Source organism: Numida meleagris, chromosome 1 (genome assembly GCF_002078875.1).
Source record: "Numida meleagris isolate 19003 breed g44 Domestic line chromosome 1, NumMel1.0, whole genome shotgun sequence".
Classification (NCBI taxonomy): domain Eukaryota; kingdom Metazoa; phylum Chordata; class Aves; order Galliformes; family Numididae; genus Numida; species Numida meleagris.
In genome coordinates, this window is record NC_034409.1 from 61,729,575 (window position 1) to 61,754,442 (window position 24,868).

At 48.6% G+C, this 24,868-nt stretch overlaps 1 protein-coding gene and 2 long non-coding RNA genes across 3 annotated transcripts; 1 reads left to right on the forward strand and 2 right to left on the reverse strand.

Annotated features, from left to right (window-relative positions):
* WNT5B (Wnt family member 5B) lies at positions 7 to 16,282 on the forward strand. Its single transcript, XM_021389800.1, has 4 exons — positions 7 to 187; positions 715 to 962; positions 7,427 to 7,719; positions 15,712 to 16,282. Exons 1-4 carry the CDS (start codon positions 108 to 110, stop codon positions 16,168 to 16,170), a joined length of 1,080 nt encoding a protein of 359 aa, XP_021245475.1. The 5' UTR covers positions 7 to 107; the 3' UTR covers positions 16,171 to 16,282.
* On the reverse strand, positions 17,318 to 23,354 carry LOC110395428. The gene is made up of 3 exons (XR_002436381.1): positions 21,864 to 23,354; positions 19,684 to 21,763; positions 17,318 to 17,615 (listed from the first exon to the last, which is right to left on the reverse strand). It is a non-coding gene; the product is annotated as an uncharacterized LOC110395428 (long non-coding RNA).
* On the reverse strand, positions 23,408 to 24,862 carry LOC110395432. Its single transcript, XR_002436384.1, has 2 exons — positions 24,746 to 24,862; positions 23,408 to 23,779 (listed from the first exon to the last, which is right to left on the reverse strand). It is a non-coding gene; the product is annotated as an uncharacterized LOC110395432 (long non-coding RNA).

The window sequence follows — 24,868 nt, forward strand, 5'->3', positions numbered from 1 at the left end:
GCGATGGCCGTCTCGTCCAGGTGGGTGCCCGGCGGCCGCTCGGCCCGCCCCGGCTGCACAAGGATCCCGCACAGCACCCACAGCGCCGCCGCCGCCCGCAGCCCACCATGACGGGGCCGAGGCTGGCGCTCGCCGCCGCGCTCCTCTGCAGCTGCACCTCGCCGGTGGCCGACGCCAACTCCTGGTGGTGAGTGAGTGAGTGAGTGAGCGAGCGGGCGAGCGGGACTCCGAGCGGAGCCTTTGTCCGGGGCCGGGGGCGTCCCGGGGCGGGCGGAGCGCAGCGGCGGCGGCGAAGTGCCGCATCGCGGGGTGCTCTCGCTGCCCGCCCTCAAAGCTCCCCGGTTTTGGGGAGGTGGGATGCCAGCGTCCCGGAGGGCTTCGGTGCGGGGTCGGGCTTCGCGCGAGGGAGTGATGGGGGAGAGGGTGGGTGAGGTCTCCCGTCCGCGGCAAAAGGAGCCCCTTCCCCGGAGCAGCGGGCACAGCCCTGCCCGAGAACACGGCTGCCGGCGCTCCGTGCGAAGCAGCTCCTGCTCCGCTCCCGCGGAGAAAGTGCCGAGCTCTGTGTCCCCTCCCCACGCCGGGTTCCTCCCGCTCGAGCCCTGGGAAAGTCTCTCAGCCGGCAGCGCAGGGAGGGGAAGGCGAGAGGCGCATCCAGCCCTTGGGTCTGGGAGCGCCTGTGGGAGCGCAACCTCCGTGGGACGTTTCTCCGTGCAGGTCGTTGGCCATGAACCCCATCCAGAGGCCGGAGATGTACATCATCGGCGCGCAGCCCGTGTGCAGCCAGCTGCCGGGGCTGTCCCCGGGGCAGCGCAAGCTGTGCCAGCTCTACCAGGAGCACATGGTGTTCATCGGCGAGGGGGCCCGCAGTGCCATCAAGGAGTGCCAGTACCAGTTCCGGCAGCGCAGGTGGAACTGCAGCACGGTGGACAACACCTCCGTCTTCGGCCGGGTCATGAAAATAGGTAGGAGCAGCGCTCTCCCTTCAGATACACGCGTGGAAACGATGTGCCCCGTCTGCGCCGCTCCTAACGCTGCCCTTAGCTTGCCAGTTCCCTGGTGCGCAGGAGCTGCCCACACGGAGCCACGGCTGGAGCCAGGGAGGTGGGACACGGGCTGCTTTTGTTTGTGTACCGGTTTGGAGGTAGGGAGAGAAGCTGGAGCGGGGAACAATGGACCTACATTATCATTCCCAACATCTGGAGTGCCCTTGGACAGGGAGCGTGGCCCTGGGATGCGGGAAATGCGGGCTCCCCCCTTGGGATCGGCCCCCTCCTCCCTTCTCTGCTGTTTTCTGTGTAAACCGAAGGGATTTTTATAATTCCTGCCCCGCTGGCTGTGCGGGGCGCATTGGCAGGCCATCGCTGCACTTGAATTGAGGTGTGACCTGGTTGCATTGTCCCGGCTCCTTTTGAAATGCAATCATCTGATGGCAAGAAACTGAGAAATCCGGGCTGGGTTTGATGTGTCCGACAGCCAGGACAATAAAGAAAAGGTGTTAAAACAGCCGCTCACACACACACACACACACATGCACATACTCCAGCCCCTGTGGGAAGGGGTTCTGCGTCCCACCCACACAACTAATGCCGAAGAATCCAGGCCCAGCACTACTTCTCAGCTCTAGGGTCAGGGAGAGCACTTAATAAGGGTTGGAGAACGGTTTCCTGCAGCCTCGGCTGCCCCCAGCATCTATTAGTGCCTTTTAGGCTCACTCAAAAAGCTTCAGAGCTTTAATGTCAAGGCAATAGGGCGCTGGGGTGATCGTGTCCGTTCAATCCTGAAATTCTTACATGCCTCTCTGGAGAATTTCAGGGATTTTCATGCGTGTCAGTCCCTAACCCAACCCATCGGAGCCGTTCCCAGCCCAGCCTTTCTGCCCATCTGTCCCACTCACACCCCAACAAATTCCCTCTTCCCCGGGATGCGCCCTTGGGAAGCGCCGTTTCCTGACACGTACTTTCAGCTGCTGACACACATCCAAGGCATCTGTGCATCCTTGATCTCTCGTTGTTTGATAGTGAGGGTGGCGGCCAGATGAGTGCACAATCCCAGGTTGTCAGTAGAGCTTATGCTTCAGGGCATGGAAACTGCAGCTCAGCCAAAGGGAACGGACAGCAAATACCCTTCTGGTGTCCCTCCCTCCCGTGTAACTTAATGTCCCAAAGAATGAGGTAATATACAGATTCCCGGAATGATCCTAGTGACCCCACAAGGATGCATGGAAAGAGCCCTCTTCCTCTTCTCCAGCACCTTCCTGCAGCCCCTGTCTGATGCAGGGACACTCCAAACCTGACAAAAAATCAGTGTGAACTGAAGGGGAAATACAGATGAAAGGTGAAGGATGGAAAGCAGTCGGGAGAGATCAGTGGGCACGTGGGTGGAGGGGAAGAGATGGGTGTTGGGAGATGAGTGATACCTCTGAAAGGTTGTAGTGGGGGGGGAGTCGGCCTCTTTTCCCAGGTAACAGCAATAGGATTAGAGGTAATGACCTCACTTTGCACCAGGGGAGGTTCAGGCTGGATATTAAGAAAAACTTCTCAGAAAGAGTGGTGAGGCACTGGAACAGGCTGCCCAGGGAGGTGGTGCAGTCACTGCCCCAGAGGTGTTCAAGATCTGTGTAGAGGTGGCACTGAGAAACGTGGGTAGCGGGCATGGTGGGGATGAGCTGATGAGTGGACTGAGTGATCTTAGAGGTCTTTTCCAGCCTTAATGATTCTCTGATTCTATGACCTTCTTTTTAGAATCAATTTGATGCTTTTAGGTTAAACTGGGAGTGGTTTGGGGGTTTGATGAGGACGGAGGTGGTGTGGGTACATGGTGGTTGGGTCCAGTGGTCCCACTGCTGTTTGGTTTGTGCTGGGGAATCTCCGGGAGGGACCTGCTGGTGTCAGTGAGGCAACAGCCTGTGGCTGCCCACCATTTAAGAGCCTGTCCCAGCAGAGAGTTCTTAGATCCTTTAGATCCCTGCACTGACGGAGCGTGTTCAGGCGGTGATATCAGTTCTCCAGTGCAAGGAAATGGTCACCAGAGGCAGCCTGGAGGGTTTCTGAGGACTCATCACTGATGTCCAAGTCTGTGATAAGTTACTGTGGAGGGGCTTGCTGCCTCTCCTCCTCCCTCTTGGCTCTACCTTCTGATTTTACTTTTGCTGACTTTATAGTGAGATGCTAAGATAAGAAAACAAACCCCTTAATCTCGCAGGTCATGTTGGCTATAAAACCATTCTTCCCCGGGTTCACGCTGTGTGCCTGTCTCATGTTCTCAGCCCCTAAACCCAACCCTGGACCACAGCCGTATCCCTGCACGTGGTGCCAATGGAATGAGAAGGGTCTGGAGACTGGAATATCTGCAGAGGCATGCCAGGGAGATGTGGAGAGGGGGAAGGAGATAAGGAGGGCCCAGAAGGTGTGCGGTGTGCCAGCAACCCGAGGCTGCCCACCCACTGCTGCAGGCATGACATATGCTACGTGACTTCCTGAGCTGCCTTAGATTATTGAGGGGAGGAGAACCTACCCTGGCCGAGTCCGAAGCCTGGGAGGAATTCAGGAGAGCGTTCGCTCAGAAACCTGGAAGGTTGGTTTGCTTCCCACCTCGCAGCGCTTGGCTCAGCGCGGGAACGGGAGAGCCGCTCGGTCTGTGTTCAATCACTGTGCATGCCAGCGAGGCGATGCAGCCCAGCGGGACAGGGATTTGCAGGGGAATCGGTAGCACGGAAGTCAGCGGCTTTTTAACGTTGATTCTTCCTTGTGTTTGCGTTATCATAACGTGAGAATCACCCTTAGCTTTTGAATGTAATTCCTGGCTTATTCAACGACAGTATCTGCTGATGTACAAAATTCATCCTTCTGAAGATGCTTCTTGTCCTGTCAGGACAGATTTTAGATGGCATATGTGTGTATTCATGCATTAGATACAGATACATTCCTTATTTCTGCGTTTATGTAGAGGAGGGCAGAGAGCCCAAGAAGTCCTGGCATGTCCTTGGGGGAGAAGGGAATACACAGCCTGTAATCTCCCACAGTGCGATCCTCTACGGGTGAGGGGGGCTTCCAGGTCAGTCCGTCCTCTTTGGGGCCATAGATCTTATCTCTTCTGCCTTTTCAAATGCAAAAAGGAGAAAAGGAGTCATAAAAAGACAAGAACAAAGAGAAATACTTTTCCTGGAGACAGGAAAACTTCAGAGAAATGCTTTTTTTTTTTCCCCTTTAGTCTTTTGAAGCTACAACTTTTCCATTAGAAAAAGCTAGAGCAACACACTTCCTTCTCCTTTGCTTCATTCTCCTGGCCGGGGTCGGTTCTCCCATTTCCCTCATTCAGCTCCTGGAGGCCTGATGCCCGGCAGGCAGAGGGGGGTGGCAGAGCCCCACACAGCCCCGGGCTGTCAGCAGCAGCATGACAGGCACCCACCTACAGGACGCAGGCTTAGGGAAGAACCCAGCACTGAGGTGATGATGCAGTAGAGTGGACTAAGGTGGGTTCTGAGAAGATGGGCTGTCATCCTGATGCTTTCTCAAGGCTGGAAGCGTGGTAGGAGAGCAGAGAGAACACAGTGAGACCAAACAAAGGCTGGGATATGTAAGCCCGCAGCTGCTGGCTACAAATTTGCTTTCTGTTAGCACAGGGTTTCATGCACACATCCGATTCTGCCTCCCAAACCAAAACTGCATCAGCTCAGCACCGTGGTTTGTTCTGCTTCACATGCAGCTGGGAAGAAAAACTACTGCTGCTCGTTGCAGACTCTCCCAGCACCATCCCAAACTTCTTGTGCACGCCTGGGAACTGCACCACCCTGAGCTCCTTATGCAGATGCAGGGACTGCACACGAGTTGAGTGCCGCTCCATCTGAAACATGTGGGTGCTTAAACGGGGACAGTGAAAGTGCAAAGCCAGCCTCTGCCACAGCACAGGAATACGCAGCCAGAGTTAGGGATCCTAAGCACCTGGAGTCATGCAGCCTCTGCTGAGCAAGCTGTAGCCCCAGGAGGTCCTGTCCCTGTGTGCTTCCATCTCTCCAGGTACGAGGAGCGTGGCTCCCACAGGGCACAGAGCAGGAAGGCTGCTCTGTCTGCAGGGCTCCCACCGCATGGGCACAGTGGTAAAGCTGCACTGTGGACCATTACCTTAAAACTACCTGCACTGGGCAAAAAGCTGGACTGGTTAGTGCAAAAGGACCACAACTGCCCTATGGGTCGGTGTCAGCTGAATTATCTTGACTGGGAGTCACTCCTCTTTGCCTGTCGGTCCAGGAAGGTTCTTGGGGCATAGTCCTCTTCCTTATGACTCTCCCCTGCGTGCTGTGACCTGTAGCATTTTATCACTCCGTGTGCACATGACAGAAGCCCTCAGTGTACAGCCCTCATTTAGGGGAAAAAAAAAAATGAATCCCAAGTTGCTCTGGAAGGTGAGTGCCATTCACAGCCTCGCCTTTGTCTTGGGTCATTACCGCTAAGCTGGTGATAAGCCGCTATTAATTGCAGAGTGTTGGCACATGCAAATTGGAACAAGAGCATACCAAAAGCATTGGCTGGGTCCTGCTGAGGGAGCTGGCACTGAGCATGGTGACAAACTGCTCCTGGGGCACCTGCCCTGTGGGAGCATCCTTACTGGGGAGCATCTGAGGGTCACCTCTTGCTGGGGTTCACTGTTTGCGGCCCACCAGGATCAGATTGCTTATTCCATTAAGCTTTGGCAGTTGTACTCTTTATCACTTGGGAGCAGGGTGACTCATGTAGTATTTCTGGAGGTGTTGGTTTAAGTATTTATTACAGTGTATGGTGATAGTGCAGGTTTGGATTGCCCTCCCTCACAGAACTGTGGCAATTCACAGCATTTGGCCCATGCTGTGGTGCTCTGGCTGCGCTGGTGCCCAGCTCTGGCTGTGGTGAATCTGTGCCAGGAGCAGAGAGCAGGAGATCAGCAGCAGCTGCTTGAATGCATCCTGAGCAGGGCTGTCTCATGCACATGCAAGCAGAAAGTCGTAGAATCATAGAATCATTTCTGTTGGAAGGGACCTTTAAAGACTATCGGTTCCAAGTCCCCTGCAATTAACAGGGACACCCACAGGTAGATCAGGTTGCTCACAGCCCCGTCCAGCCTGACCTTGAGCGTCTCCAGGGATGGGGCATCCACCACCTCTGTGGGCTTCGCTGAGGTCTTTTCATTTATTGTTGTCTGCATGGGAAAGTCTGACTTCTTCCAGTACTGCGGTCCTGTAAGTGTTGGGAGAGCTTCTTCTGCCACTGAGTGGAAAAATGGTTTCCTATAGTTTATCTTGAATCAAGTCTCAGCTGACTGTATTTAGCCAAAATGAAACCGGATGTGCCCCTTAAATATGCTTGTACCAGTTGAAGTGAAGCAGTCCTAGACTGGTATCTGGCTGTATGAAATGCTCCCCTTGCACAGCCCCAACCTCACTGGTTGTTCTCAATGGCTTTTGGCAGATTCGGTGGTAGCAGCTGTATTTTCAGCAAATAAATAACCTGGTTCCTCCTGGTTAAAACCGGAGCATCCAGAGGAGGGCCACAAGAATGATCCCAGGGATGGAACACCTACCCTGCAAGGACAGACTGAGAGCTGGGGCTGTTCAGGCTGGAGAAAAGAAGGCTGTGAGGTGACCTGAGAGTGGCCTTTCACTGTCTAATGGGAGGGTATAAGAAGGAAGGGACAGACTCTTTAGCAGGGGCTGTTGTGACAGGACAAGGGGAAATGGTTTCAAACTAAAAGAGGAGAGATTTAGATTGGACAGAAGGAAGAAGTATTTCACAGTAAGGGTGGTGAGGCACTAGAACAGGCTACCCAGAGAGGTGGTGGGTGCCCCGTCCCTGGAGACACTCAAGGTCAGGCTGGACGGGGCTCTGAACAACCTGATCTACCTGTGGGTGTCCCTGTTCATTGCAGGGGAGTTGGACCAGATGCCCTTTAAGGTCCCTTCCAACTCAAAATGATTCTATGGTTCTAAGGGTTGACCTGAAGTAGGGATGGAAAGAAGGCTGAGCAGTCCCTGCCTGTGGCGTTGCTGTTTCTTTTGGGCAAGGCTTAGCGTTTCCAGGGCTCTTAATTGGGCAAGCCATAAGAGTAATAAAAATAATAATCCCTGTGGAACAGCACTACAAACTCATGATGAGCACGTTCTTCCCAAGAATACTCCTCCAGGCCATATCGAGAATCTCACCCCCTTCCCTGGTGCATGTCAGAAGCAGGTTTGGTCTTGTTCCTGGTCACACAGAAACTACCAGTCCTGGGCAGGCAATTGCCTGGGGTTGTTAACGGAGGGAAAACACAATAGGAATGCCAGCCTGTGTTAGGGCAGCTCTCCCTTCACCAGGGCAGACTGTTTCTTTTACACTTGGCCAAACAGTTAATTTTGTACACTGTTTGCTAAAAGAGCTTCGTCTGTCATTCATTTGCTTCTCGCATTCTCTTGCAGGTAGCCGAGAGACCGCTTTCACCTATGCCGTCAGCGCCGCCGGGGTGGTGAACGCCATCAGCCGTGCCTGCCGCGAAGGAGAGCTGTCCAGCTGTGGCTGCAGCCGCACGGCCCGGCCCAAGGACTTGCCCCGAGACTGGCTGTGGGGCGGCTGCGGGGATAACGTGGAGTACGGGTACCGTTTCGCCAAGGAGTTTGTGGATGCCAAGGAGAGGGAGAAGAACTACGTGAGGGGCTCCGAGGAGCAGGCCCGCATGCTGATGAACCTGCAGAACAACGAGGCTGGTCGCAGGGTAAGACGAACACTGACCCTTCCTAGTCGGTGAGGTTCAGAGGCTGTGAGATAGCGGGATGCCACATTACTTGGAGGTTTGGTGAGGGATAGTCCAGCGATGCCCCAGTAACTCCTTTGACAATATAATATTGCAGTTTTAGTGGCTGACTTCCACTGTCTCTAAAGCCTGTGTGTTTTGGGGCCTGCTGGGATGCTGGATGGCACGTATGTGCAGGCATGTAAGCCTTTGCCAAACAAACTAGGTGCTCTCGTGGCACACTTTCCAGGTTTTTGTCTCAGAAATGTGCTTCCCAGAGCTGTCAAAAGGACAGGGTGACGGTGAAGAGAACGGCCTGCTGGTGTGTGGAGAAATCTGCTGCTGCCATCATTCAGATATTTGGGAACATAAAGCCAGGAGCAAACGTAGAATCAGGCTGCCTGGCTGTCTCTGAAGCTTACACCTTGCTCAGTTACCTCAGCATTGGGCAAAATAAATAACTTGCACCAGGGCAACAGGCATTTTCTGAGAAGACAGATGTGTTTGCTCTGCAGACCACTAGAGATGGAGAATCCATCAACTTCTTTGTAGTATGCTACTGTCATTAATCACCCTCACTCTTTTGACACTGTGCGTCGTTATCATTTGAATTTATCTGGTGTGAGCTTCCAATCAGTTCTTCCTCTGACTTTCACAGCTAGATTGAAAAACCCTTTACCAATCAGAATTTCCTCTCCGCAGCATTATTTTTCTGCTGCAGTTTATTCACCACTCTCTTTTTTGACAAACTTGGTTGAGAACTTTAGTCTCTCACTTGCAGATGTTTTCATCAGTCATCAGATTGCTTCCACATCACGTCAGTGTTCTCTTTCCAGTTATCCTTTAAAATTCATATACCAAAATTATGTGCCGAGCTCTGGTGTTGGTCTGACTGATGCCATAAATATAGGCGAAGTTGTCCCCTTTTAATGCATCCAGTGTATATGCATTTGCTTTTTACACAGTTCCTCTGACTGTGATTAACAGCCTGGAAGGTGTACCATTGTTTATGTGTAGTACAACTCTGTAATCCCTCTTCTTTCCAAATATAGGATGGGAATACTTACGTGAATATTTTTGCCTTCCCCAAGGAGTGTTTAAGAATGATATCGTTCCTCTTTAGTAGCAAGCTTCTCTAAAGTTAATTTTATATCTAATGCACATTAAAAATACAATTACATGTACTCAGCATTGCTCTTTTACACTTTCTTAGCTAATATCCTTTCTCCTTATCAATTTTATGCCATTAACTTCTAATTGTTACTGAATTATCTTCCCCTTTCCCATGCATGTGTTGCTTTTCTGCATATAATTTCAGCTTCATTTTACCACCAAAGATATCTGCTCTGTTTTTCGGTTGTGAAATTGATGTGTCAGCTTGAAGCACTGTAAATACTCTGTACTTCTTTTGCAAAATCAAATAGAAGTAAATTTGCAGGAGGCAGAGAAGGGTGGACTTGAGAGCTCTGGAACTCAGTGGGTTTTTGTTTGAGTTGTTTTGTTTTAAATTTTTTGTTCATTTGTTTTGCTTGGGAGGGTGGAGAATCCGCATTTACTTAGAAAGGACGATCATCCCTCATGGAGCAGCAATCTAAAAGTGACATCTTCACTGCATTACATACTTTGCATATCTTGTATGTCTGGAGTCACAAATTTGGATTACTACAACTACATGTCCTTTGTATAACAGGGAGTTAATGTTACCAGCCTTTTTAACAGCTGGTCCTGTTGCCTTGAGAGAACCAGGGATAGAAAATGATCAGTAGTTTGAGGGATGGCTGAACTTCAGTAACATCTGAATTAGAAGATCAAGTTAGAAGGTGCTTGCTTTGCAGCGTGGCTAAAACATCACCGTGACTTACTATTGCTGTTGTATGTAGGAGAAACCGAGTTGTGATTTCAAATGAGGGTATGGTTTTTGATGGAAGAAAGCTGTGTCTTCTTTAGGGATACAGCTAAAACCAGTTCTGTGCTGCCTTTTCTACAACTGCAGTAAGTTGTTTGAACTGTGCTTGGAGTGCTGCAGTGCTTGTGCTTCTGCAGACAAGACCCTCGAGGCGATTTCTTTGTCTCCGGTTCGCTCAGGACCTGGACAAAAGCTTTCCTGAGGGCCCAGCAAAAGACAATGTTATTTCAAGGTTGTTTCTGGTAGACTCTGTAGAGCAGATGGCCACAGAAAATAACCTTAGGTTAGGTGAACACAAGTCCTTTAGATTAAATTGAATGAAAGTATAAACCGGTGTGTAATTAAGCTTATGGATTTCAAAGAACAAACTCTGATAAAGTAAGGGAGCCAGCTAGTAAACTCAGCCGAGGAACATGATGTGGAGGAGGTCTGGAACTTTTTCAAGTCAAAGATGCTAAAGCCATTACAATTCTGCATGCCAAGCAAGAGGAAAAAGCTTCTAGGAAGAATATCCAGACCTCACTGAATGAATAACTACCACAAAGAAGCTGTTAGGAATAGACCAAGAGCCTACGAAGAATGGAAAAAAAGAACTGATAGCAAATAAATAACAAAAAACTCTGTCTTAGAGGTCAAGAAGTGTAAAGATGAAGTGAGAACAGTGAAAAATCAAGCTGAGTCAGACCTTGCAAAGGGTAGTAACAGAAACAGCAGAAGTTTGGGTTTTTTTTAAAACTTAGTAAATTGAAAGAGATTGGAAGAAAGGAGCTGCTGTTCAGTGAGGATGGGGCTGAATTTAAAGACAAAGTAATTTTGCTCCCCAAAGTAAGTGAGTGCTTTGCCTGGGGCTTCAAGATATAATGAGGCATTGCTCGCGGCGGGGGGGCTACCATATGTTTGCTGCTCATCAGAGAGGCCTTTTTCTGTCCTCAGCACTTTTGCTTAGAGGAGTCAATGCTCGCAATGTAGAATTGTAAATCCTCCTGAGACTGTGCTTTCTGGGGAGAGCCAGGCAGAGTGCCCCAGGGATGGGCAGTGGTGATGCTCCTGGCACTCTGTGGAGGTGAGGAAGGCAGGAGGAGGCAGCTCTTGTTCTCAGATAGATAGGGGAAGAGGAGATGAATAGCAAGTACTGACGTTCGGGGCCAGCAGACCTGGGATGGGTGGGATTGTGCAGGGGGCTGCTGACAGAGAGGAGTTTGGGATTGGGTTGAGTGGACTAGATGATCTCCAGATGTCCCTTCCAACCCCTACAATTCTGTGATTCGGATGGGGGTCAAGCAGTGGCAGCAAAGGGCTGGGAGAATGAGGGGCTTTGGAGTAAATGGGACAGGGGTGTTGGGGTGGATTGGATAGATGAAGGTTTGGGAGTAGTGAGAAATGGGGACACTGGAATCAGGAAAGGCGATGAATATGAATGGATCTAGCCTGAGACAAATCTGAAGTGACATTGCTATAAATTCTGAGGTTGTCTGGCCAGTACAAGGCAGCCTTTCCTCTCGGCTCTTGGAAATGTTAACATGTTAACATGGCAGCAAAGAGAACTGGAAATTATTACCACCAAGGTGGAAGCAAAAACTGGGAAGCTTAAAGCCTTCAAGACACAGGGAGAGCGCTGTTAATGCCCTGGCACTCTGAAAGAGCTGGCATCTGGCAGCATGGACAGGGTGACCTTGGAAGTGTTTACTTCCAAGGAGGACATCTCAAATTTCTCAAGATTGTTCACACCGTCATTTAGAACATCACTGATTTACTGAAAGGCAAAATAGATTCAATAGGAAAATGACAGCTAAACAATTTAGCTGAACTTCTGTGAGGTAATTCATATATTTCCCACATGGAAACACTTGGAAAAGATAAGAGATACAGTGACTGTGGGATGGATAAGAAACTGGTTCAAGGCAAGGTGTCAGTAAGTTGTGTGAAAAGATGCATATTGATCTTGACAAAGCTTAATTAGCAGAGTTCTTCAAGGACTTGCCTCAAGACCAACACTTAATAATTTTGCTTCTCGGCCTTGGCACAAGAGTTAGGAATGGGATGATAAAATTTGCTGATTATGCAGAGGTAGCAGATTTTATGATACAGAAGAGAAACTAATTTCACATCGAACAAAACTACATTACAACAATCATTTCAAGGTCCTGTATGAAAAACATTTTTACTCATTAGGAAACTAGAAAGGAGTTGTATGCAGCAGTCAGCTGTAGGTGACAGCAGATGCAATGTGTCTCCTAAGGTGGCAAGTACTCTGCAACATAAGAAGGAAAGTCTTTTTGTAAAACATGGGGGAATAGTAATGCCATTGTATTAAGCTCTTGTAAGGCCCCAAAATACTGTATGCTCTCATATTCCCGAGTAAAATGACCCCAGACTAGAGAAGGGTTGTTGTGCTTGACCCAAGGGATAGGAATCTTAAGAAAGCAGGCTAGAACAGCTTGCCATGTTTAACCTAGCGAAGTGAAAGCTGAGAGAGGATATGACTGATGTCTATGTTAGTGGGAGAAATAATAGCGAAGGAAAAGTACTCTTTAAGCAAAAGGCCAATTTGGCACAAGAGCAAATGGGCATAAAGTGAATACATTTAGGCTGGAAATTAGAAAAAGATACTTTATCATTGGAATAGTGATCAGAATAATGGTGCCTGAAAACCTAATTGCTTTGAAAAGGGCACTCAATACATTTAAGAAAAGCATTACTTGAAGTAGTGCCTACAATAGCAAGAGATTGTACTTAATAACCAAGGAGGTCCCAGCTAGTCCTACATTCCTGAATGTTTTCGCTTCTGAGATTCTGGTTTTGCAAGTAAGAAGGTGCATATGTAACTCCATATTCCTGAAATTGGTGCTGCAGGAAAGGAGTACTTGAAGGGGATGCGGCAGTGAGCACTGCTAAGTGACCACCAGCTGCCATCCCTTGTGCAGCCTTGCTCCCACTTCCCAGCCCATGTTTGAGTGGATGATGTTTCTGATTTCTAGGCAGGTTTTTGGCAGGTGTTCCCACTCGGTTTCCTCTAGGTGAGACAGTTCTCTTGAACCCTTTGGAGCTCTGAGGGCAGGAGAGAGGATCGTCCCTGCTCTCAGCACTTCTCATGAGGAGCTGAGAGGGCCGGGAAGGAAGCCGAGTCCTTTTATCTTTCAGGCACTCCTGACCCCATCACCCCTTCACTCCACGTCACAGTCGGTGTGGTAGTGCTCCTGGCTTTATTGCCCTTGTTTGTTTGTCTTTGGCTGTTATCTCAATATGCTCTTTCCTTCCATCTGCCTCTTTTTTTCCAGTTGGTCTCCATTACCCTCTCTTCTTTCTCCCATTCCTTATCTGTCGCCCTTGTCTGGCAGGCTGTGGTGGTCAGTCCTTCCGCACTATTTACCCAGTCAGCATATGGCAGGCCTCAGTCATCAGTCACTCAAGCCAGTGCCAGGAGAGCCTGGAAGGGGGTCTGGCTAATTGACCACATAGGAATTCCCCATTAATTCTCTTCCTGTTCCCATTCTTGCAAGAAAAGAATTGGAAGAGAACTTGGGCTTATGGGAAGGGGCTTTAAGCCTTTCCATTAGAGGCATTTTCAACCTGCTTAAGTGGCGCGGCCATCAATCAGGCCCTGCCTTCAGAAGTACACGTGGGGTCTGTTATTCTTTACCTTGACCCTCGCCCAGTCAGAAAGGAGCTCTCCGATTTCCTCTGTTTTCTCCCCATACAGGCAGCCGTGGGGAGAGGGGAGAGCCATTTAGAGGCTGAAGCCGGGGTTACCTCAGCGGGATGCCGATGGCGGGGGCTGAGCGGCGCCATGCTTACCTGTGGTAACTGGTAGCGCTCGCGTTCCCCCGCACGGCCATCACCCACACGGGCCAGATGTTTTGAGCATCAGTTGCTTAAAGCCAAGTCGGAGTGAACTCAGCCCCATGACATTAGCTGGGAGAGATCGGGTTGCAGTGTTTTTCTAAAGGAACAAAGCCTAGGATTAGGAAGAATCATAATACTTTATAAAAACATATGCAAGGGCAAAGGAGGCATGAGTGGCCTGGGATTTGATGGAACCATAACCAAAAAGTGCTAACTAAAGCTCATAACGAGCAGACTGGCAATGCAGTGAGGATATAGTAAGTGTCTGGAGCTCGGGAAATTCAGCTATAGCTCTGTCTGGTTGTAGTGCAGCAGGAGTCCTTAAGTAGCGGTGTGGTTGGTCCTCTGCACTTACTGTTCAATCCAAGATGACTGCTCAACTCCCAGCCTGTAGCTGGTACGCTGCACTGCGAGCGATTGCCTCCACAAATTGAGCTCCAAGGAGCAGAACTAAAGCTTCCCTGTTTTTGGGACTCAGCCCATTGACTTTCTTGGGAGCTGGGTTGGCCTCTGTGTGATTTAGCCATTAAGCCCAACTGAATCTTTGCTAGCTGTGAAAAGCACTAGGTGTTTGTTAGAGCAGGAGCCGCCAGTTGCTTTAGGAGAACTCTGACCTCTCCCTGCTAGTCCACAGTGTAGTCATACGCAGAAGGCTTTGTTTGCAGGATCACCTTAATCGCTTGTTTCTTGGCAAGCGAATGTGGAGAGCTGAAAAACTTTCTTCTTTGTGAATGAGTGAGGCAGGAAAGGAACCTCAGACTTTGGCTGCTTTCTTCAGCAGAAAGCCTGGCTAGAAGACGTATCTCCGACTTCTTCAAAACATCCTATTTTTTCTCACGTTCCTTGATCTCCCCACCCTAGTTGCAGCTGGTGGTAATTCTGCAGCCGATGCCAAATAGCTCTGTTTGGCATGTGGGATTTGGCAGAGGCGATGCCCTGTGAATGTGCGGGAGGCAAGATGGCCATGGGAGAGCAGATGTCAGCCTCATATGTAAAGCATAAAGAGCTCTGGAAGTTAAATGCTGTAACACTTGGTAGCTCTGATTGAACGCGGATGCCAGCTCTTCACTTTGTAAACTCCGAGTTCCTGTAAGCGCTGACAGGGTCTCACATAGCCAGCAGTTTGGTACCTGCATCTGAAATTAATGGAAAGAACAAACACGACCTGCACTTGAGGGTTTTTTTTTCATAGGTTTTGAGCTATGTTATTCTAAAATGTTTTTAAATTTCACTCTCTCCTCCCTGCTAGTGCAGGGAGAACGAGAGTGAGGACTGTTTTCCTGTACATCGCATACTTGCTCTACTGAGGGTTTTGCACTCGCTAGTATAAATTCTCAAGACCATTTTTTAATTTTGGTGTCCTACCTTGCAGCACAAGGTGCTGCATTTTCAGGGGCATGGTGCATCTACAGCTCTCTTAGACTTCTGAAAACAGAATGTAAAATATCTCAGAGAAGATAGTACCAAAAAGTGTGTTTGCTTTTTGAAGCTTAGCACCGGCGATTTTAGTGCAGTGGAGTATATGGACACGAGATGGCGCAAATTTGCAGCTAGGGCTTGCATCTGTGCTGTTCTGGGAGACTGGTAAGGCATCCAAGAGATGTGGACGGCTCTGTCAGCGTGAAAGCGTTCACCTTCCACACGGTTGCTACTGTCTCCGCGCCTTGTTCTCTGAAAAACAAGGATCCCTCCGGAAACACAGGCAACGAGATCTTCAGCAGAGAGAGAAGGAAAAGGCATGGGTTCATAGATTTGTTCCAAAAGGATGCAGATCTATTCCTAGAGCGATAGCATCAGTTCCTGTTTTAGTTGGCAGGAAATGAACAGGTTTCCAGGTGTTCCCTTGTATCAACTGGGAAGGGAAAAATATACAGTAGGGTGGTCCATGGGGCATGGGGAATTTCCAGAAGCACAGGGATAGGGCTCTTCCCCATGGTCTTTCCTGTTCCTGACCATGCCATCAAGTCAGCAGTCTGCCAGAGGAAAAGAAGGTGGGATGGGGGAAGTCATGGTTAGCAGCAACGTGACCAGAAATATTTAGGGAACCGGATCGCAGCCAGAGAGGAGAAGAGGAGATTTTAATCTGTTCTGAAGGATGAAACAGCAGAAATGAGGGGGGATAATCAAAGCTGTTACAAAAATGCGATTGTGGATTCATTGTACCGAACGCCAGCTGCCAGCTTAGCGAGAATTCTGCGTTGCTGACCATGCTCCTTTTCCCACAGGCCGTGTACAAGCTGGCGGACGTGGCCTGCAAGTGCCACGGTGTGTCAGGCTCCTGCAGCCTCAAGACGTGCTGGCTGCAGCTGGCAGACTTCCGCAAGGTAGGCGACCTGCTGAAGGAGAAGTACGACAGCGCGGCCGCCATGCGGATCAGTCGCAAGGGCAAGCTGGAGCTTGTGAACAACCGCTTCAACATGCCCACGCAGGAGGACCTGGTCTACGTCGACCCCAGCCCGGACTATTGCCTGCGCAATGAGACCACCGGCTCGCTGGGCACGCAGGGCCGCCTGTGCAACAAGACCTCAGAGGGCATGGATGGGTGCGAGCTGATGTGCTGCGGACGGGGCTACGACCAGTTCAAGAGCGTCCAGGTGGAGCGTTGCCACTGCAAGTTCCATTGGTGCTGTTACGTCAAGTGTAAAAAGTGCACAGAGATCGTTGACCAGTACGTCTGTAAATGAAAAGAGCCACCAAAGCAACAAATCTATATTATATAAATCTATATAAATATATTTTATATTTGTATAAATAAACAGATGATGATAATAATTAAAGAAGCTTATTTAAGAGACATTTTGGTTTTGAGATTTCCCCCGTCAGGCTGGCTGCTCTGCCATCCCTCCCCTTCTGCTGGGGGGTTTGTGTGTGTGCATCTCCCCTCGGAGGCTCCGGGCACGGCGAAGAGGCCACAGAGGTGCTGACAGAGCGAGCCCCCTGCACACACACACGCACACACACACCATTTCACGACAGAAACCAAGTCGGCAGCAAAGAAAAAGGTGGGTGCTCCCTGCTATCTAGGCATTGCATCTCAGCATTCTGCGTTGTTCCTGGACATCTGAAATTTCAGCCAGGCATGGCAGAGTCCTGGTTGTCTGAGTATCAAGCCATGCCACCCCACTAAACCCCAGCAGGGATTTTGGAACCAATTCTTGATCCCTCTAAAGGGCTTCGTCACGTGGAAGGGAAAGTTAGCCAAGGCTCACACACAAGAACACAGCTTAAACTCCACAGTCATGTAAAGCATTCCTGGACGCTGCAAAGCCCACAACATGGTGGCAGAAGGCCTGCATGCTGCTGTGAGGAGGGAAAGTGAGACCTGTGGCTGGGAGTCCAAGCGAAGCCAGTACCCAGCTCCTCCATGCCGCCTGGATACAGGAGAAGGCTGTCGAGCTCAGTCTACGTGGCAGTATACAAGAGGGAGAACTTCTCCTTTTAATCCCATGCTGAAACTTGTCATTGTAGAGAAGTTGCCGATGCCCAGGGATTTTTGCAAGGGAGATATACTTCATGTTCTGCCAGAAGTTTTGTGCACACAACTGCATAAGCACTCCTCGTGCCGCTGCCATCTTTCCTCTTTGGAGTGGGTGCAGGTGGTCACCTTGTTTGGCTCTGTTGAATCCTCCTCACCACCGTCCCAGATGTATAGTTTCTCTTTAACATTAAACACCCCTCAATGAGATCTCTTTCCCTCTGTTGCTTGTGTATATGCGTGGTTTTCTTTTATTTTTTGGGGCTCTTTATTTTGCTGCTTTGTATTTCAGAGTATGGGGGCCTTGCTCTTCCTCAGCATAAACTAACGGCAGGTAAGTTTGCCCCCAGAATGTGGGCGTATCTTCACCACTCAAAGTCTTTTGTGCACTTTTTGTTGGTATGTCAGAGTATAATAAAATTGTAGCAGGGCAGAAGCCGTCACTGGTGCCTGCTACCCAGTCTTACCGCTTTGGAGTCCAATTCATAAAGCAGGGAACAAACGCCATTTCTAGCACAAGACGTTTCCTCTGCCTCCTGGCATCTGCAGAGTTCATTTGCAGTCAGAGAACAATCAGGAGAGGCCAGTCCCAAAAATACAAGGCTTTGTTAATGCACGTTCTCTTTCTTACTGGCATTCCGAAGGGGTTTCTAACTGTAAATTTTAAAATGCACAAAATATGCCAATAAGCAAAGAGGCAGTCGTGAAGATTATATTTTTTGTATTAAACCTCTGTTTCTCATAAAGTATTGCAGTTTTACAGATTCCACCATTTCAACCACCGGAGAAGAATTTATATGTACCTTTCATACTTCAAATATTTGAGGACTCCAGAAAAGCAGAAGGAAGAAAAATTATGTTTAATAATTAGGAGCCGTTGTTTTTTTAAACCAATGTGTCCAGTTTTTATTTTATTTTTTTTACTCCAGCAGGCAATATATTTGCTGGCATCCCAGAATGCAGTTTCTTGGAATATAAACAGTGGCCTAGATTTATTTTATTATATAAAATCCAAAGCCAGTGGTATTGTAATTCAAAGTAACGGAAATAGTTTTCCATGCATGGAAAAAATGTGAGTGCAATGGCCTGATCCAACTCCCATTAAACTTCAGTGGGAGCTGGACTGAGCCCAAGATCAGATCAAATGTGTGAGCTATTCACTCCTGGGATACTGAACGTTTCTAGCCTAGCAGTAAAACTTGCTCTACCTTGGATACATCTAAAAAGACCTTTCCACCCACCATCCTCACTTCATGTTCTTGTCCATCCTCATTGCATCAGTCCTTGACGGTGTCAGCTATTTGTATATGGCACCCTCAGGCATTGTTAATGTGTCTAATAATTCCAAATGATTTCACTTGGCCTTCCCAACAAAGACCACACATTTAAGGGAGTCCCAACTCTCCTTGCTGTTTGGCACCACAGTTAATTTTGTGGGTGTAAACAACTTTGGGAGCGGAAAAGTTGGCATTGTTAGGGACTGCTATTCGTCTGGATGTCCCTGGGTATGTCCTTCTTTTTCCACTCAAAATTTTGTCTGGATGGAAAAACGATGATTTTGGCTATTTGTCCCAGAACTCTGGACCTCTGGCAGCCTGCTTGGAGCCAGTAGGTCCTACTGGACTGGGACCATAGAGATATAGGAGAGTAGTGACCGTTCTTTTTTCCCTCCTCCTCCCACCCCACCCCCCTTTTTTGTTTTGTTTTGTTTTACAAGACCTAGGTTTCAGTCTTCTCATCTTTCTGGGAGTTTTGTATCCAAAAATGTGATTTCACTCTGCGCTAGCTTAAAACTTAATTTCTGTGGCACTCACACATCGGAGAACCAACCCCCTCAGGGTGGCCGTAAGTATTAAAATAAGTCAGAGCACGGCAAGTTCAGTTTGATGCAAAGCCAAAGAAAGTCAGTCTGTAAACTCTAACAGAACTGCTTCTCTACCATGGAAGTTCAAAAATGATGGGTTTGAAGCTGTGTTTGAAGCTACAAAGTTGTAGAGGGATGTGGGGATGGAGAGCTAAGCTTCATTCTGAGCTCTGCCAGTGACCTGCTTTGCAGTCTTCAAGTTACTTCATTTCTTTGCATTGTAATCTCCAGTCTCCTACATAAAATGAGGAACAGAATACTTCATTTTTCTGATGCATAGTGGTGGTTTTGGGGGCTCAGCAGGAGCCTCAGAGAGGAAAGGCTGTTTAACAAAACAGAGGTGAAACACAGAACTTGTTTTTGTGGCCATTGAATATCTTGGAGTAAGAGTAAGGCTTAGGGATAGTAGCCTGGTTTCTGAATCAAATACCTGCCTGCTTAAATTCTGTTTGCAGTTTCATATGGATAAGATATTCACACAATGTGCTATTTAATAGAGTGTGCTGGTAACTGATTGCCACATTCCAACCCTGAAGTCACTGCACTTCAAGGCTGATAGAAATGACCACCCGTAAGTCATGTAAAACTAAAATATTTTGGAGTTAAAGGCACTACGCAAATACACGGTTATTGCAAGTCAGTGAACATCAGCTCCTAAACGGAGCAGAACAGGATGCTAATCTGTCATCATTTTCCAACTGGTTGGTAATATATAAGTTATAAAGTGAATGAATGAGGCCTCAGTACACTCTGCTGCAAAGTAAGCTAAGCAACAGCTGACCCCAGAACAAACTGAAACTTGATAGTAATTACAATAAAAAAAGGTAATGGCAGGGTTGTGAGAAAATTTTAACAAACCTTTTAACACCAGTGGAGTCTCAGCCACTTGCATTGTTTGGAGGTTCCTATACTTTGTCTCCAGGAAGTTTGTGCCTACACAGAGCTCAATGTAACTGAGAGACTGCTGCCTTTCGCAATTCAGGAAACAGCAACGTTGAACCTGACTTGTAGTTTAAGTTTACCTTATGCTGTCTACACAGACCCAAGTTTTATAGCCCTGATAAAGCACAGATGAAGCAGATCTTGTTCAGTCATATACAATCGAACATGCAAAGGTCTCTCTCTGCTCACTTGACCTGTCCTGGGAGAAGCCTGGTAGATTTGAATTACACTGGGGAGCAACTCCTAATCACCTGTGGCTGCAGAAATACAGGCAGGATTTTCATCAGTTGACACATACACAGAACATCTCAAGGAGAAATACCTTCCAGCGACTAAAGGGCATTTCTCAAATATCTGTCACAAGGTTGTCCAGAACCAGCTGCTTATATGGGCATTCGTTTTCATTTAGCTTTTGTTTAACTACATTAACTACAGTCAGATGAAGTAGCTTCTAGAAGATACTCTATGAAATCAAGTTCACTGGATGGCAGGCTCTGAAAGACCTCTTGTGCAGCAGCAAGTGAGCAGATGTTACTGTAATATCATTCATAACAAAGGGAACCCTTCTCCTCCAAGTTAGACTTTGGCTACATCTAAATCATGGGTCCCAGAGGTGCATGAACCTTGGTCCACAAGTGTATCCTGGCCATGCCCTGACTCCTTGCCAGAGCGGTGGGGGCACACAAAAGGACTGATGGATGCACAGACCATCAAGCATGCAGCCTGTCCCAGCTCCAGTTCCAGTGCAGACAGCTAGTGGCTTTGGGACTGGGCCATGTCATGAGCATGCCAGCTCTGAAGTCTAAATATAACCAGCCTCAAAGATAAGTGAAACAGATTTCTGTGGCCAACAGGACACATACCAGAAGGGACAAAAAGAATCATGATCAGCCGTTGTAAATCCCAGAATAACAGTAATAAAAGCCCACTGAATAATACAATGATCACAGTGTGCTCGTGCCTTCCTGTCGAATTACCCATTGTCAGACCTCTCCTGCAGGGCCTGAAGCTGTTACCGTTCCCTCTTCTTTCTTAGCTCTCTTTAAATGACAGTTGAAGTCTATTTTTTGCATTAGGATACAAAAGGGCATGACCTACTCATAGCGTTTCCTCAAAGAAAGAACAAGAGTACAAACAGTAGGATCAGGAGTTCTCCTGTCTCTGTGAGCTGGGAGAAGCAGTTTCTTTATTTCTTCCCCACACAGGTGAGCAGACATAAAATGGAAACCAAGGCAAGGGTTTACTAAAGCTAGCAGAACTATGGCTCAGTCTTTGCTTGAGTGAGTGGACTCTGGAAAATTCACCTGTGAGTAGCCACAATTTGCATGCCTTCACAGTGAGGCACATGGAGAACGGGTTCATGGCTTCTTGCCTTATGATTAAAAAAAGCCCTTCTCCTTTTCCAGCGAAAACCATCAATGTATTTAACCACTAGATATTGTGTAAAAGCCTGGAAAAGTGGCTGGAGTGTACAGGGGACATGTGCCAAGGAAGTTATTTGGTTTTATTTCATTTGTTTGCCATCGTAATGCTTTCTGTCTATTTGTTAATTTGGACTTTGCCACCTGTCCTCCATAAAGAGCCAACATTTCCTTGTAAGACGGAAAGCCAAAGCATTCTTTCCATTTCCGCATGAACAGATGTAACACTCTGCATCCATGCCTCTCCACCACAACCACCCCTAGAAGAAATACACCCTGCTTAAGCACTGATCTCTGAGCGTTGCCTCAGCTCTAAGGAGCGCACTGAGAGAATGCCCGCAGCCCTCCTTTGATGTGATGCGATGTGATGGGAGGCCAGTTCCCCACAGGTGCAGTTTCAGCTGGCGATGCCAGAGTCACTCAGACCAGGACCTTACAGTGAGGCAAGGCCGTGCATCCGCTGGGCACCACAGGCATGAAGGTTTACATGAAAGTCCTCCAGGTGTAGCGGTGCCAGTTCTGTTGTGCACTGGCAGAGAACAGGGCTGCCCGCTGGCACACTCATGGCAACACGTCTGCATAGCACATACAGAAAGAGATGTTACCAAAATGTTGTTTTCCTTACTTCCATTATTTTATAATATCATTTTGGAAGAACACCAAAGCTAGGCTTACCTTTTAAAGCAATTTGTTCTTTCTACTTAAGAGAGAGCCTCGTTTTGATTTTTCCTTCCCAATAGACAGTATGTATTGGGATCTCTCAGCAGTGGCCAGGAAGGCACTGAAAAGCCTCTAAGACATCATACAATTTTCTGTGGAATCCCATTAATAGTTGTGGCTGTTCTGTCTTTACAGGATGATATCATTGCTGCCACCTTCTTCTATCCTCTCTGCTTCACCACTCTTGCTTCCCTCCTCTTGTTTTCCTCACAGAGGGAGTTTACAATTTGAGCCAGAGCTCATTAATTTCTGCCTCTCTCTTCTTTGTATTTCATTTATTCTTCTCGCAGGGGTTGGGACTGGCAGGCTGGACCTGGGTCATGTTCAGACAGCAGGCTGCCCCTGAAATGGCCCGGCGGTGACTCAGGGACCACGTTGCCCAGGAGGGAGAAACCTGACAATCAGGTTGGCCACCTGAATGCCACAGTTACCTCCCCACACTGTGTCTAGAGGGAGCCGGGTTTGATGGCCCCGTGGCACTGCCATCAGCCATCACACTGACTGCTGCAGTGAGCACCACCCCTCGGCATGCTGCCAGAGCACGCAATGAGCATGAGATAGGCAAAACTGTTGTAAGGAAATGCAAACAGAATGAGCAGGCAAAGGTTCACTGGGGGCCAGGGAAATAGTAACCCCTGCCCCCAGGCCCTGTCCCCATTAGTGCTGCCCAGTGCTGGTGTCACAGGGTTGCAACCATCCTGGGGAGCTCAGAAGGCAGCAGATGTTTTTGCCAGTGGAGATGAAGCAGTTTAAAGGCTTGCTGAAATAAGGCATATCCTGTAAGAAAGATGTTCCGGTTCTTCCTTACCCTAGGGTAGTTTTATTCTGAATAATGATTCGCCTTTTGGCTGTTCCTAGAGTGCCATGTAGTTGTGTCAGTCCTTTGCATGACTGCTGGAGCATCGTGATCAGTGCAGGGTGAGCAGGATGAGACATTACCATGCAAGGACACATTACAATGATGCCTTTCACGGAAAACAACAACAACAAAACAAAACAGATGTGGAGTAGAGCCAGTGTCACACTGAATGTCACAGGCACTCTGCCGGAGCTGACTGTGACCCAGCTTTGCTCACGGCCAGCATCAGTGTTCAGCCAGTCCCCTTCTTTGGCTGAGAAAACATCAGCTGAGGGCTTTAGAGTGGCAGCCGCTTTGCAATTCACTGTCATTATTCGGAGTTTCATTTACCACAGGCAAATTTGCTCTCTCTTGCTCAGGAACAATAACAGAGCTAACTAATGAGCTGCCTACTTTCACAACGTGCAGGACTGTATTTAGAACAAAAACATTCAGAGAGAGAATTAAGGCAATGAATATGGTATATTAATGCTCTGAACTCTAGGAATTACCTAAAAATGCCCAAGAAATACATAACTCAGTTTTTTAAAATGTGTCCTTCCAAATGCTTCCAAATGTTTGCTCTGTATGGCAGAGCACAGCTTTGCTTTTTTTTTTTTTTTTTTTTTTTTTTCTTTACAGGCTCTTAAACCAGAATAAACCACTTTAATTCCATTTATTTAATATTTAATGAAACAGTGCTCCTGTCTCAATTTCCCTCTCCACTAGCTGAGTACGCATCGAGTTAGAGGGACAGGAAATGACAGATGAAAATGACACGTAGTTTTGCCATGCATTTTTTTTGCCAGTGGAGCTCAAGAATATTTCAAATTCATTAGCACCATTTTACAGATGAAATACTGAAACGTGGGGCAGGAAATGCTTCATCTGCCAGGCAGGGTGGAGCCCTGAGCAGGCACTGCAGCTGCTCCTCTCTGTTGTGCTGTCAAAATGCATTTTGATTGATGAAACTGTAAATACAGGCAGTAGAGCCGCTTTGTTGGGTGGCAACGATGCCTCTCCCTTCAAAACCCTGAAGACATTAATGAATGTGTGAGACGGGACATATTTTGAAGGAGACAATAGGGATTCGTATTTTTGTAAACAAGGTTTTAAGGAATATTTATCTTATATTGGTAGGTATCCAGGGCCAGCGTTTCAAACACTAATTTACAGGGGTGATTTTGCTTCCATTAACCATCTCGTCTGCAGCCAGTTGTTTGAGGTTAAATTTCTGGGTGTGGGTACAAATTTGTAGGAGTGTGCCTCTGAGAAGCCCAGAAGCGAGTAGAACCACAGGAGTCTTCTCCCATCACCTAGCTGTTCCTTTCCACAGTGCAGGACTGTCCCCTAGCAGGCTGTTTCCTCAGCTTTTTGACTTCATGCACAACATCCAGGCTCAGGGTTTCTTCCACCATTTTCCCCAAGGACAAGGTTTCAGAAACCGTGATCTTGGTGTCACACGGATTTTTTCTGTCATTCTGCCTATACTTTCCACCACCCCACAAACGCACCTGTCTTTTTGTTTGTTTGTTTGTTTGTTTTGTTTTTTTTTTTGTGCCCTCACTGCTAAGTTTCCCGGTGACTCGCAGCCCCGAGACTCTGCCCGCCCGGGGTGACCCCTCCGGGGCCCCTTTCTGTCAGATCACCACCGCGTGGCCGGGGATTTCCTGTGCGTGACAGAAAGAGGCCAAAGGTGACACTGCCGCCTGCACAAGGCCCGCAGGAAGCAGTGCCACGGGACAACCCCCGCTGCCCGGGGCTGAGGGCAGGCAGGCAGGCAGGAAGGCAGGCAGGCAGGATGCGCCGTCGGGCACAGCCCTTCCTGGGTGCCATCAGCCCCGGCCGCCACCAACCGCCCATGCCATGGTAACAGCGCCGGCGGAGAACAAAAGCCCGCCGAAACGTCACCGCCAATCAGAGCCGGCTCCCGGCGGCGGGGGGGCGCGCTCACCCCTCCCTTCCCCGATAGGGGCCGCCTGCATCCCCCAAGACGCACCGAGGTGCGCGGGCCGCCCTTCCTTCCGTTGCGTGGCGCGCAGGCGCGGGGGGGCGGCGCTGATTGGCGGCGGCGGCCTCGTGCGATGATGACGCGTTAGGACCGGGAGGCGGTAGCGATTGC